Below are 17,097 nucleotides of genomic sequence, written 5' to 3'. Positions count from 1 at the left end.
AAAACTCAGGTAGTGATATCTTGGGTTCCACTCGGGGTTCTGCTGGAGTCGGGTCGGGCAACCCCTGAACTACCTGAAGGAGGAGTTTAAGCTCGTCCCCGACTGTTGCCAGTTGTGCGTGGATCTTGTTGAGATTTACAGCAGAGATGTTCATCCTCTGTTGGACCAAGAGATTGGTCAGTTGCATTAATTGCTGCTGGATATTATCCATGAAAACTGGAGGTTGGGGCTCACTGTTCCGTAATGGTGCAGAACCCCAAACAACCAGGCAGGCAGAGGACCTGCCTGCCTACTGACCCCTGATCGGCTGATCAGCCCCTCCCCCAACTTCCTCCTAGGATCATGTGCTCCTCCATTTTCCTACTGCCTCATTGCTTTCCCCACCAATTGTCATAGTAAAATAGTTATTAGTAAGATAAAAAGTCAGAAAACTCATTCGGAAGTTATACTGAGCACATGAGCAGTAATAGGGCCATGTCCATGAACCCTTATCTTTAAAGGGGTTGTGTTATCAGAAATAACTTCCTTCACATGACTGCCGCCTCTGTAAGGAAAACACAAGCTGCTACAATGCAGAACCCACACAGTACAGTACTGGAGGGGTTACATACAGTCCCATGTAGTGTGAATGGAGCGGCAGTGCCCATGCTCAACCATTGCTCTATGAAAACAAGGACTTGGGACCCCCTGTTCTCATAAACACTGGGGCCCCCGTGGTTGGACCTCCACCAATCACAGACAGTTGTCATTCCGGGTTAATATTCACTGATGTGAGAGGTGGGAATGTGACAATGTCTTGAGAAATAAACAACCCTCCCCCACCTTCCCTTCACATGACACAGTTCATGGGTTAGTCACTCTGTTAATATTTACCCGTTATCAGTTGTCACATACCATGGACTAAACCTCTTCCTCATTTTACATATCCGGGGGCCGCACACCTCATACAATATCTCTCTATCTTCGCTCTCGCTCTCTCTCTCTATCTCTATCTTATATGTATCTTCTATCTAGCTCTCTATCTTCTATTTATCAAAAAAAAATGAAAATGGCAGCACCGGGCCAAACGTAGTAATGTGAGGTGCAAACCCAAAGGGACAAGACAATAGCTAAAAAATAAAATAGAAAAAAGGCATCACACTCAAAAAGGAAACTTAAGTGTGCAAAAATTCTTACTAACACATGCTGGATGTGACATTTCGGTTCCATACCTTTCTCTATCTCTCTATATTCTATCTATTTATCTATTATCTATCTTTTATCTATCTATCTATCTCATATCTATCTATTATCTATCTATCTATCTATCTATCTATCTATTATCTATCTAATATCTATCTATCTATCTATCTATCTATCTATCTATCTATTATCTATCTATCTATCTATCTATCTATCTATCTATCTATCTATTATCTATCTAATATCTATCTATCTATCTATCTATCTAATATCTATCTATCTACAGATGTAGTAGGGTTAACACTCATACTTTATGAGACGTGTTATCTAAACTAAATGCGTTAAGTAAACACCTTCAATTGCTTATCAATGGCTTTTGTTTCAAGATAACGCGATGAGTCAAGAAATTTGAGTTAAAGGGAACCTGTCACCATGATTTTGTGCATAGAGCTGGGGACATGGGCTGCTAGATGGCCACTAGGACATCCGCAATATCCAGTCCCCATAGCTCTGTGTGCTTTTATTGTGTTAAAAAATAGTTTTGATCCATATGCAAATGACCTGATATGAGTCCAGTGTCCGGAGATGAGTCCAGCGGAAAGGAGCCCAGCACCGCCCCGCGTCCTCCGAATCTCCTCCTTGCTGGCTGACGTCACAGAGCTGGAGCGCCGAAATCTCGCAATGCGCGAGCTAGCGCATGCGTAGTTTGTTCCCTGTGCTGATGCCAGTACAGGGAATGAACATGAAGCCGACACTGCGCATGCGCTAGCTCGCGCATCGCGAGATTTCGGCGCTCCAGCTCTGTGACGTCAGCCAGCAAGGAGGAGATTCGGAGGATGCGGGGCGGTGCTGGGCTCCTTTCCGCTGGACTCATCTCCGGACACTGGACTCATATCAGGTCATTTGCATATTGATCAAAACAGTTTTTTAACACAATAAAAGCGCAGAGAGCTGTGGGACCTGGGTACTGCGGATGTGCTAGCGATCATCTAGCAGCCCATGTCCCCAGCTCTATGCGCAAAATCCTGGTGACAGGTTCCCTTTAAGAGTTTGTGTGCCAACCCTGCTACATCTGTATCTATCTATCTATATCTCATATTTATCTATCTATCTATCTATCTATCTATCTATCTATCTATCTATCTATCTATCTATTATCTATCTATCTATCTATCTATCTATCTATCTCTCTCATATCTATCTATCTATCTATCTATCTCATATCTATCTATCTATCTCCTATCTATCTCTCTCATATCTATCTATCTATCTATCTATCTATCTCATATCTATCTATCTATCTGACTATCTATCTATCTATCTATCTATCTATCTATCTCATATCTATCTATCTATCTATCTATCTATCTATCTATCTATCTATCTATCTATCTATCTATCTATCTATCTATCTATCTATTATCTATCTCATATCTATCTATCTATCTCTCTATCTATATCTACCGATCTATCACAGCAGCAGCTGCACAAATCTCTCTGCCAGTCGTTACAATGTATCAGTCTGCAATCTGTGTAGCTCACAGAGCATTGTCTACACTGGATACAATTGTATCCACTACTCAGCTGATAGCAGGTCCAGCTGTGTACAAGATTACTGCCTCTGAATGCTCTAGTTTACTGACAGCAAGCAGAGATCTTGAAAATGGTGAATAATGAAAACATAAAGGACATTAGAAAATGTATGTATAGAAAAGACTATTATGTGCTGTCCATAGTGAGACCCCTGCTGCTGCCCCTACGTCCTCCGAACAGCCGCCCTCGCAGCAATCCGAGCGCTGACACATGTGACACTGGGATTATGTTCCTGTTTACCAGCGTACAAGGGTTAATGTTACAGTTCCATGTAAACCCCACAATTAGGGGAACATCGGGGAGTGATGGCGGGTCAGAGTGCCTGCTACAATGTGACGAAGCTGCAGCTGTTGCTCTCAGGATGCAGCCTACGGATTGAGTTTCCAATTTTGCAATAACAAAGCTGAGGTATAAACAAAGCCACATGTCAGAGTCGGAGGCCGGGCCCGGGACTTCCGGCAACAAAGCCTGCCCTATAAATAGCATAGAAGAGGCTGGGAACAGCAGAGAGAACAGCGCCAGCGCAGCAGAGATACCCAGGACAATAGCGCCCAGCACACAGGACCATGCCTTTCCTAGGACAGGACTGGAGGTCTCCCGGCCAGAACTGGGTGAAGACTGACGACGGCTGGAAACGCTTCCTGGAGGAACACAGCAACTTTGTCAGTGACATCAACAGGTCAGTAATGACAACTACAATCCTTCCATCTATAAGAGGTGGATTATCTACGCCATAGTCAAGGACATAGCTCCGTCTATAGATGTAGCAGAGCTGGATTTGTAATCCATCTCTAACGAGCTGCGTTGTTCGTGTATTGCGTAAGACAACAAACAACACACACGGCTCTGCTGCCTCCGATAAAGACGACGCTACTCAGCTCTGCTACATCTAATAGTCGTCTGGTCATCAATTGTCCTACATCGCGCAGAGGGATCGCTCTTTCCATGGTGCTCCTAAGAGCTTACAATCTAGATTGGAGTACAACCCATGTCATCTAGAAGGGCTGTATTAGGGGCATAGAGCCTGCTGGGAGTTGTAGTTTTGCAACAGCTGGAGAGGAGATGAGACTGTTTCAGTTTGGTGCAATGCAGTTACATCGTATCCGCGCAGCAGCAGCAGAATGTCCTGCGACTCTTCCAACTACAAGTCTCAGCATCCTCAGCCCCTGCTATTTGTACGGGGATGCTGATGGGGCAGGCAGTGACGGCCGCCTCCGGAGCGATGTAAACAGTGACTTGGCCGCCCGAGCTTTCTAGAGATCCGTTTCTTCCCTGTGATCCCAGCTATGTTGTTTTTGTTTCCCTTCAGAAAAAGCATGTGACCTGCGATGCCCACTGCCGCCCTGCAGGTGGCGGCAGAGCGACCGCTGACAGAACGCCTGGCACAGCGCCCGCAGGGTGACATTGCCCAGAACGGTTGGCAGCTGTTGTCACCCTCTATGCACACAGGGACGGGGGCTCTGGAACGTAGGAGAGCAGCGCTGACATTGCGCAAATGTTTTCATTGAAGAGAATATACGTATAATTTACGACATCCTTTATGAGCAATAGATTCTAAGCAGTGTCCTCGGCTCACGCAGCGTACCGTATTCTACGACGAAACGCTGCGGGACCCCTGTGCCAATGATCCCAGACATAGGATCCCCATGCGATACATAGGACTATGGTCACACGTCCCATTAAAGGGGTATTCCGCTTATAGAGACTTATCCTCTCTCCCCTCAGATTGGTGGGGGGGGGGGGTCTTCCATAACTTTCTATAACCAGAATACCCCTTTAATGACAATGTATTCCCATTTAGGACGATGCTATATCGTGAACGAGTCGACCATAACCCACGATAATCAAATAAAACAGGAGCGTCATTTAGATTGCAAGCTCTTGGGGTCAGGGAAATCACAGAAATGGTTATACAGTACATCGTATTACAGAGCAGCAACTGTTCGGGGAACTACAACTCCCAGAATCCTCCTTTCACTTCTATGGGAGTTACAAGTACGGCCAAGCAATTGTGCATGCTGGGAGTTGTAGTTTCACAGCAGCCTCAGTGCTGGAGGCTCTCAGGATCCCTAATGGACATCGACATATTCTAAACTGACTCCATCGGCAGAACAGTTCTCTTTCCCGTCCTGATAGTTTGCTACAATGGGTCAGCGCAGTTAACATGGAGTCCAATCACAGAGGATTGTCTAGACTGGATGCAAGGGTCACAAAACCTCAGCTGTAAAAAACAACAACATTCGATCGGTACCGGTATAGATTGTGGATGCGAGCAAGAATGTTTCCATTCGCTGACAAAAGCAGAGATCTTGAAACATAAACTATGTGAGAACGTTTCGCAATGTTTCATTATGCAGTGATAACGGTGATCACCGCCCGTAAATCATTAGCGCCATGTCATGGTCGGGGATACGGGGCCTCATGTATGCAAACTGCCCCACACCGGCATCGGTTCCATAACAGCCAATCACAGTCCATGTTTCATTTTTTGGCAGCAGCTTAAGAAATGAATGCTGATCTCTGATTGGTTGCTTACTACCCTTTATTAGAGAGCAGTAGTCGGCTATTCAGTTGTTGTAAAACTACAACTCCCAGCATGGAGCTGGCCGTGAATGATTTTTTTTGCAGGAGTGGGTATAGTTTTCCATAGGGAAACTACAGTCATAACTCCCATCATTGTAGGTGTCTTAAGGACCAGCCCAGCCGGCGGGGGCAGATCTCCCGGATTCGTCACTTTCTGGCCACACTACATGTTATTTATAGACCTCAGTGCCTAGGGTTGATCCTGCTGGCAGTCCTTGCCTCTGGTGACCTGCCTTTGTGTTGTGTAAGAGATGACGTGTGACAATGACAATGTTAAAAGTGCTTTTTACTGGGAAAGCTGGGTGACAACCACTACGGCTGCCGTCCCAGCGCTCACCCAGCTTTCCTAGGTGCCCGAATGATATATCCCCTCTAGGCAGTGATACATTCCTGATGTCGTCTCATTCACTTAAAGGGGTTTTCCGAGACTTAAATACTGATGGCCTATCCTCTGGAAAGGTCATCAGTATCTGATCGGCGGGGGTCCGACACCCGAGAAGGCACCGGCACTTGCAGTAGCGCCGCCGCGTGTGATGTCACGTTCCTCGGTCACATGGCCTAGGCGCAGCTCGGCCCTATTGAAGTGAATGGGGGCTGAGCTGCAATACCAAGCACTGCCACTATACAATGTACGGCGCTGTGCTTGGTTTGCTGAGAAGAGGCCGCTGATTAGCAGGGGTCCTGGGTGTCAAACCCCCACCAGATACTGATACCTATCCTTTGGGGGAAAAAACTAAAGTAAAAAAACTCTCGGAAAACCCCTTTAAGTGAAAATAAGCTGCAATACCAGACACAGCCTGTGGACAGTGGCGGCGCTGTAAGAAAGGAGCCATGTTTTTTTTTTTTTAAACTTCATACAGACCCTTTAAAAAAAAACTTCACGCCAACTCTGATCCTATGTGTTTCCACCTATAAATCGCAGAGCTGAGCTTTCCCCCTATGCGGGAAAGGCCTATTATGCTACTCATCCTGAGCTTACTGTTTCATGAATAGAATTCTAGAATTACAGGTTGGCTGTTTGCTACCAAACTTACATTGGCGGCACAGCAGAATAAGGCAGCAGGGTGCATAATGGGAGTTTTACCACTAAACCTGAAAAAGACGCCGTTTCGGCTGTGCCCCCCCCCCCCCCCCCCCCGCCCATTCTTTGTGATGTAGTGGATCTGCCTCCTAGTGCTATTGGCCTTGTTACAAAAGAAGGGATAAACCATTTGAAAATTAGGGGTGTCCACAGAATTTGCTTTATGTGAGGGATGTGTAATCCTGTCAGGAATCCATCTGGCTCTGACATATCGTTCCCTCTCTTATGTAACCTATTGTTGGGCAATATTCGGGATAATAGAAGAATTTGCGTGCACGGCAGGAGCGCGGTTGTTGGCCCCCATGCCGCTGTCAAGAAAGGATCCTTTTTAGGACTGTATTCGCAGTAACGATTTATTTATTTATTTACTTATTTATTATTTAAAGGGCATCTCCATATTTATTACATTATATCTATTTATCTAAAGGCATCGTACATGATAATACTTAGGGTTCTGCAGCAACTTGCCGGGAGAACTTAAACTATCTGGAGTCCCGATGCAAAAACTGTACAAGGACCCCACAAGGGCAGTGGGGACACTAAGAGCAAGATGTGATTGCTGGCTCCTCACCCCCTATCATTATGCCCCTGGGTTTGCCCACAGTCAGTGGTACTGGTGCCTGTTGGTACATATCCCTTTAAAAGGCACTATGGGGGATACATAAGCAGCATCTGGTTGCATCTCCCACCAGTGCTTGCAAATTTTGGGCAGGAGGTGCAACTATTAGATTGTCATACCGTCTCTTTAAATCAGCAAGAAATACCGACTCAGCTCTGCTACACCGGCAGGTCGAGGCTTGTCTGCGTAGAAGCATACATTATTACTGCCCTGTATTCCTGTGCTGTGAGTCATTGCAAGCTATTACAGATTCCAGGATTTCGTACCCATAGAGCGCCCCTGGCACCATGCCAGCGCTCAAGGATCCGCAGCATACCAGGGGATTTAAAGGGACAGTGCTTTTGAGCTTATGGAAACAAACACTGTGTGTGCTCTCCCCTCTCCAGTCCCCTAAAAACTAGGAAGTCTTCAAATCCTGCGCAGAACCATATAAAATATGCTAAGATCAGCCAACGTGAATGTTTCCATTCACCGACAGCAAGCAGAAAACTGTGAGGATCGGCATGCTATTTGAAGCAAGTCCAAGGGTGGCTTAGGAACTAGGAGTAATCTGCAGGCAGATCCCCTACACAGTCAGTGGACGGGCTCTCTTACACATTTTACTGTCGCTGATACATTGAAGCAAATTACCAGGGCAGGAAGAGAATTTGTGCTGCCATGTTTAGCTCACAGAGGAAGGCCCTGACTGGATATAGTTATAGCAAACCCTCAGCTTTGAGATGTTGCCATTCACTGACATCATGCAGAGATCTTGAAAATGGCGAGGCACTGAATTTCATAGTTGTATCATTTTACATTATAGAAGGATCAAAGGGGTTTGTGCCACCCGGACAGATGATACGTGATGGATGGTTGGGAGTAGCGGTGCTGGGAACCCCCACCATGAAGACAGCGGGGGTCATCTGAGTGGCGGGACGGTGGCGCATGCGCAGGCGCTACATTCATTTTCCATAGGACTGCCAGCAATAGCGCTGTACTCAGTCCCATAGAGAATGAATGGACAGCAGCGCACATGCCTGACTGTCACGTCATGGGGGGACTCGGGGGCCCCTGTTCTCATGATCAGTGGGGATCCCTGCAATCAAACATTTAAGAAGTTATGGAGGGACAACCCCTTTAAACTCTATTAACCTACAACATGTCCTCCCCCCTCCTCCATATTGTCTTGTATATGGTCCGGTCTGACAGATGGATCTCTGTGTCTTTCCAGCTATTGCCATGTGGAGAACTACGTGGAGAACAATAAGGAGAACCTCATTACTAACCTCAACTACGACAGCGCCGCCAAGAAGAGAAAGAAGGACCTCCTCAACAACAATACAAAGACACGATGTAAGTGACCGTAAAGCAGGGCGCGTCCACCCGTCTATGAGCAGGGTTCTCAGGGTTAGTCATACAGAAGCCCATCATACCGCACTGTATAGGACTGATACATGACTATTATACTGCAGTGTATAGGACTGATACATGACCATTATACCGCAGTGTATAGGACTGATACATGACTATTATACTGCAGTGTATAGGACTGATACATGACCTTTATACCGCACTGTATAGGACTGATACATGACTATTATACTGCAGTGTATAGGACTGATACATGACTATTATACTGCAGTGTATAGGACTGATACATGACCTTTATACCGCAGTGTATAGGACTGATACATGACCATTATACTGCAGTGTATAGGACTGATACATGACCTTTATACCGCAGTGTATAGGACTGATACATGACCATTATACCGCAGTGTATAGGACTGATACATAACTATTATACTGCACTGTATAGGACTGATACATAACTATTATACTGCAGTGTATAGGACTGATACATGACCTTTATACCGCACTGTATAGGACTGATACATGACTATTATACTGCACTGTATAGGACTGATACAGGACCATTATACTGCAGTGTATAGGACTGATACATGACCATTATACTGCAGTGTATAGGACTGATACATGACCATTATACCGCAGTGTATAGGACTGATACATAACTATTATACTGCACTGTATAGGACTGATACATAACTATTATACTGCAGTGTATAGGACTGATACATGACCTTTATACCGCACTGTATAGGACTGATACATGACTATTATACTGCACTGTATAGGACTGATACAGGACCATTATACTGCAGTGTATAGGACTGATACATGACTATTATACTGCAGTGTATAGGACTGATACATGACCTTTATACCGCAGTGTATAGGACTGATACATGACCATTATATCGCAGTGTATAGGACTGATACATGACTATTATACTGCACTGTATAGGACTGATACATAACCATTATACTGCACTGTATAGGACTGATACATGACAATTATACTGCAGTGTATAGGACTGATACATGACCATTATATCGCAGTGTATAGGACTGATACATGACCATTATACCGCACTGTATAGGACTGATACATGACCATTATATCGCAGTGTATAGGACTGATACATGACTATTATACTGCACTGTATAGGACTGATACATGACCATTATACTGCAGTGTATAGGACTGATACATGACTATTATACTGCAGTGTATAGGACTGATACATGACCATTATACTGCACTGTATAGGACTGATACATGACCATTATACTGCAGTGTATAGGACTGATACATGACTATTATACTGCAGTGTATAGGACTGATACATGACCATTATACTGCAGTGTATAGGACTGATACATAACCATTATACCGCAGTGTATAGGACTGATACATGACCATTATACTGCACTGTATAGGACTGATACATGACCATTATACTGCAGTGTATAGGACTGATACATGACCATTATACTGCAGTGTATAGGACTGATACATGACTATTATACTGCAGTGTATAGGGCTGATACATGACCATTATACTGCACTGTATAGGACTGATACATGACCATTATACTGCAGTGTATAGGACTGATACATGACTATTATACTGCAGTGTATAGGACTGATACATGACCATTATACTGCACTGTATAGGACTGATACATGACCATTATACTGCAGTGTATAGGACTGATACATGACTATTATACTGCAGTGTATAGGACTGATACATGACCATTATACTGCAGTGTATAGGACTGATACATGACCATTATACTGCAGTGTATAGGACTGATACATGACCATTATACTGCAGTGTATAGGACTGATACATGACCATTATACTGCAGTGTATAGGACTGATACATGACTATTATACCGCAGTGTATAGGACTGATACATGACCATTATACTGCAGTGTATAGGACTGATACATGACCATTATACTGCAGTGTATAGGACTGATACATGACCATTATACCGCACTGTATAGGACTGATACATGACCATTATACTGCACTGTATAGGACTGATACATGACCATTATACTGCACTGTATAGGACTGATACATGACTATTATACTGCAGTGTATAGGACTGATACATGACCATTATACTGCAGTGTATAGGACTGATACATGACCATTATACTGCAGTGTATAGGACTGATACATGACCATTATACCGCAGTGTATAGGACTGATACATTACCATTATACTGCAGTGTATAGGACTGATACATGACCATTATACTGCAGTGTATAGGACTGATACATAACCATTATACCGCAGTGTATAGGACTGATACATGACCATTATACTGCACTGTATAGGACTGATACATGACCATTATACTGCAGTGTATAGGACTGATACATGACTATTATACTGCAGTGTATAGGACTGATACATGACCTTTATACTGCAGTGTATAGAACTGATACATGACCATTATACTGCAGTGTATAGGACTAATACATGACCATTATACCGCAGTGTATAGGACTGATACATGACTATTATACTGCAGTGTATAGGACTGATACATGACCTTTATACTGCAGTGTATAGGACTGATACATGACTATTATACTGCAGTGTATAGGACTGATACATGACCATTATACTGCACTGTATAGGACTTATACATGACCATTATACTGCAGTGTATAGGACTGATACATGACCATTATACTGCAGTGTATAGAACTGATACATGACCATTATACTGCACTGTATAGGACTGATACATGACCATTATACTGCAGTGTATAGGACTGATACATGACCATTATACTGCACTGCATAGGACTGATACATGACCATTATACTGCAGTGTATAGGACTGATACATGACTATTATACTGCAGTGTATAGGACTGATACATGACCATTATACTGCACTGCATAGGACTGATACATGACCATTATACTGCAGTGTATAGGACTGATACATGACTATTATACTGCAGTGTATAGGACTGATACATGACCTTTTTACTGCAGTGTATAGAACTGATACATGACCATTATACTGCACTGTATAGGACTGATACATGACTATTATACTGCAGTGTATAGGACTGATACATGACCATTATACTGCAGTGTATAGGACTAATACATGACCATTATACTGCAGTGTATAGGACTGATACATGACTATTATACTGCAGTGTATAGGACTGATACATGACCATTATACTGCAGTGTATAGGACTGATACATGACTATTATACTGCAGTGTATAGGACTGATACATGACCATTATACTGCAGTGTATAGGACTGATACATGACCATTATACTGCAGTGTATAGGACTGATACATGACTATTATACTGCAGTGTATAGGACTGATACATGACCATTATACTGCACTGTATAGGACTGATACATGACCATTATACTGCAGTGTATAGGACTGATACATGACTATTATACTGCAGTGTATAGGACTGATACATGACTATTATACTGCAGTGTATAGAACTGATACATGACCTTTATACTGCACTGTATAGGGCTGATACATGACCATTATACTGCAGTGTATAGGACTGATACATGACCATTATACTGCAGAGTATAGGGCTGATACATGACCATTATACTGCACTGTATAGGACTGATACATGACCATTATACTGCAGTGTATAGGACTGATACATGACCATTATACTGCACTGTATAGGACTGATACATGACTATTATACTGCAGTGTATAGGACTGATACATAACCATTATACCGCAGTGTATAGGACTGATACATGACCATTATACTGCACTGTATAGGACTGATACATAACCATTATACCGCAGTGTATAGGACTGATACATGACCATTATACTGCACTGTATAGGACTGATACATGACCATTATACTGCACTGTATAGGACTGATACATGACCATTATACTGCAGTGTATAGGACTGATACATGACCATTATACTGCACTGCATAGGACTGATACATGACCATTATACTGCAGTGTATAGGACTGATACATAACCATTATACCGCAGTGTATAGGACTGATACATGACCATTATACTGCACTGTATAGGACTGATACATAACCATTATACCGCAGTGTATAGGACTGATACATGACTATTATACTGCACTGTATAGGACTGATACATGACCATTATACTGCACTGTATAGGACTGATACATGACCATTATACTGCAGTGTATAGGACTGATACATGACCATTATACTGCACTGCATAGGACTGATACATGACCATTATACTGCAGTGTATAGGACTGATACATGACTATTATACTGCAGTGTATAGGACTGATACATGACCATTATACTGCACTGCATAGGACTGATACATGACCATTATACTGCAGTGTATAGGACTGATACATGACTATTATACTGCAGTGTATAGGACTGATACATGACCTTTTTACTGCAGTGTATAGAACTGATACATGACCATTATACTGCACTGTATAGGACTGATACATGACTATTATACTGCAGTGTATAGGACTGATACATGACCATTATACCGCAGTGTATAGGACTGATACATGACCATTATACTGCAGTGTATAGGACTGATACATGACTATTATACTGCAGTGTATAGGACTGATACATGACCATTATACTGCAGTGTATAGGACTGATACATGACTATTATACTGCAGTGTATAGGACTGATACATGACCATTATACTGCAGTGTATAGGACTGATACATGACCATTATACCGCACTGTATAGGACTGATACATGACCATTATACTGCACTGTATAGGACTGATACATGACCATTATACTGCAGTGTATAGGACTGATACATGACTATTATACTGCAGTGTATAGAACTGATACATGACCATTATACTGCACTGTATAGGACTGATACATGACTATTATACTGCAGTGTATAGGACTGATACATGACCATTATACCGCAGTGTATAGGACTGATACATGACCATTATACTGCAGTGTATAGGACTGATACATGACTATTATACTGCAGTGTATAGGACTGATACATGACCATTATACTGCAGTGTATAGGACTGATACATGACTATTATACTGCAGTGTATAGGACTGATACATGACCATTATACTGCAGTGTATAGGACTGATACATGACCATTATACCGCACTGTATAGGACTGATACATGACCATTATACTGCACTGTATAGGACTGATACATGACTATTATACTGCAGAGTATAGGACTGATACATGACTATTATACTGCAGTGTATAGGACTGATACATGACTATTATACTGCAGTGTATAGAACTGATACATGACCTTTATACTGCACTGTATAGGGCTGATACATGACCATTATACTGCAGTGTATAGGGCTGATACATGACTATTATACCGCAGTGTATAGGACTGATACATGACCATTATACTGCAGTGTATAGGGCTGATACATGACCATTATACTGCAGTGTATAGGACTGATACATGACCTTTATACTGCAGTGTATAGGACTGATACATGACTATTATACTGCAGTGTATAGGACTGATACATGACCATTATACTGCAGTGTATAGGACTGATACATGACTATTATACCGCACTGTATAGGACTGATACATGACTATTATACCGCAGTGTATAGGACTGATACATGACCATTATACCGCACTGTATAGGACTGATACATGACCATTATACCGCAGTGTATAGGACTGATACATGACCATTATACCGCACTGTATAGGACTGATACATGACCATTATACCGCACTGTATAGGACTGATACATGACCATTATACTGCAGTGTATAGGACTGATACATGACCATTATACCGCAGTGTATAGGACTGATACATTACCATTATACTGCACTGTATAGGACTGATACATGACCATTATACTGCACTGTATAGGACTGATACATGACCATTATACTGCACTGTATAGGACTGATACATGACCATTATACTGCACTGTATAGGACTGATACATGACCATTATAGTGCAGTGTATAGGACTGATACATGACCATTATTCCGCACTGTATAGGACTGATACATGACCATTATACCGCAGTGTATAGGACTGATACATGACTATTATACTGCACTGCATAGGACTGATACATGACTATTATACCGCAGTGTATAGGACTGATACATGACCATTATACCGCACTGTATAGGACTGATACATGACCATTATACTGCAGTGTATAGGACTGATACATGACCATTATACTGCACTGTATAGGACTGATACATGACCATTATACCGCAGTGTATAGGACTGATACATTACCATTATACTGCACTGTATAGGACTGATACATGACCATTATACTGCACTGTATAGGACTGATACATGACCATTATACTGCACTGTATAGGACTGATACATGACCATTATAGTGCAGTGTATAGGACTGATACATGACCATTATTCCGCACTGTATAGGACTGATACATGACCATTATACCGCAGTGTATAGGACTGATACATGACTATTATACTGCACTGCATAGGACTGATACATGACCATTATACCGCAGTGTATAGGACTGATACATGACCATTATACTGCACTGTATAGGACTGATACATGACTATTATACTGCAGTGTATAGGACTGATACATGACCATTATACTGCAGTGTATAGGACTGATACATGACTATTATACTGCACTGTATAGGACTGATACATGACTATTATACTGCAGTGTATAGGACTGATACATGACTATTATACTGCACTGTATAGGACTGATACATGACCATTATACTGCAGTGTATAGGACTGATACATGACCATTATACTGCACTGTATAGGACTGATACATGACCATTATACTGCACTGTATAGGACTGATACATGACCATTATACTGCAGTGTATAGGACTGATACATGACTATTATACTGCAGTGTATAGGACTGATACATGACTATTATACTGCAGTGTATAGGACTGATACATGACCATTATACTGCACTGTATAGGACTGATACATGACCATTATACTGCAGTGTATAGGACTGATACATGACTATTATACTGCAGTGTATAGGACTGATACATGACCATTATACTGCAGTGTATAGGACTGATACATAACCATTATACCGCAGTGTATAGGACTGATACATGACCATTATACTGCACTGTATAGGACTGATACATAACCATTATACCGCAGTGTATAGGACTGATACATGACCATTATACTGCACTGTATAGGACTGATACATGACCATTATACTGCACTGTATAGGACTGATACATGACCATTATACTGCAGTGTATAGGACTGATACATGACCATTATACTGCACTGCATAGGACTGATACATGACCATTATACTGCAGTGTATAGGACTGATACATGACTATTATACTGCAGTGTATAGGACTGATACATGACCATTATACTGCACTGCATAGGACTGATACATGACCATTATACTGCAGTGTATAGGACTGATACATGACTATTATACTGCAGTGTATAGGACTGATACATGACCTTTTTACTGCAGTGTATAGAACTGATACATGACCATTATACTGCACTGTATAGGACTGATACATGACTATTATACTGCAGTGTATAGGACTGATACATGACCATTATACTGCAGTGTATAGGACTAATACATGACCATTATACTGCAGTGTATAGGACTGATACATGACTATTATACTGCAGTGTATAGGACTGATACATGACCATTATACTGCAGTGTATAGGACTGATACATGACTATTATACTGCAGTGTATAGGACTGATACATGACCATTATACTGCAGTGTATAGGACTGATACATGACCATTATACCGCACTGTATAGGACTGATACATGACCATTATACTGCACTGTATAGGACTGATACATGACCATTATACTGCAGTGTATAGGACTGATACATGACTATTATACTGCAGTGTATAGGACTGATACATGACTATTATACTGCAGTGTATAGAACTGATACATGACCTTTATACTGCACTGTATAGGGCTGATACATGACCATTATACTGCAGTGTATAGGGCTGATACATGACTATTATACCGCAGTGTATAGGACTGATACATGACCATTATACTGCAGTGTATAGGGCTGATACATGACCATTATACTGCAGTGTATAGGACTGATACATGACCTTTATACTGCAGTGTATAGGACTGATACATGACTATTATACTGCAGTGTATAGGACTGATACATGACCATTATACTGCACTGTATAGGACTTATACATGACCATTATACTGCAGTGTATAGGACTGATACATGACCATTATACTGCAGTGTATAGGACTGATACATGACTATTATACTGCACTGTATAGGACTGATACATGACTATTATACCGCAGTGTATAGGACTGATACATGACCATTATACCGCACTGTATAGGACTGATACATGACCATTATACTGCAGTGTATAGGACTGATACATGACCATTATACCGCACTGTATAGGACTGATACATGACCATTATACCGCACTGTATAGGACTGATACATGACCATTATACTGCAGTGTATAGGACTGATACATGACCATTATACCGCAGTGTATAGGACTGATACATTACCATTATACTGCACTGTATAGGACTGATACATGACCATTATACTGCACTGTATAGGACTGATACATGA

At 42.0% G+C, this 17,097-nt stretch overlaps 1 protein-coding gene across 1 annotated transcript in view; it reads left to right on the top strand.

Moving 5' to 3' along the window:
- The first annotated feature begins 3,111 nt into the window (after window positions 1-3,111).
- The window catches only part of FBXO32 (F-box protein 32), a 30,294-nt gene continuing 16,308 nt past the window's right edge, over window positions 3,112-17,097 (top strand). Inside the window, exons 1-2 of the mRNA XM_040434202.1 lie at window positions 3,112-3,454; window positions 8,269-8,390. Coding sequence (XP_040290136.1) covers window positions 3,342-3,454; window positions 8,269-8,390 — 235 coding nt within the window. The 5' untranslated portion in view covers window positions 3,112-3,341. The remainder of the gene's footprint in view (window positions 3,455-8,268; window positions 8,391-17,097) is intronic.

This window comes from Bufo bufo, chromosome 5 (assembly GCF_905171765.1).
Source record: "Bufo bufo chromosome 5, aBufBuf1.1, whole genome shotgun sequence".
In the NCBI taxonomy this organism is placed as follows: Eukaryota; Metazoa; Chordata; class Amphibia; order Anura; family Bufonidae; genus Bufo; species Bufo bufo.
Note: the sequence above shows the minus strand (reverse complement) of the source record. Positions and strands in the feature narration are given on the sequence as shown.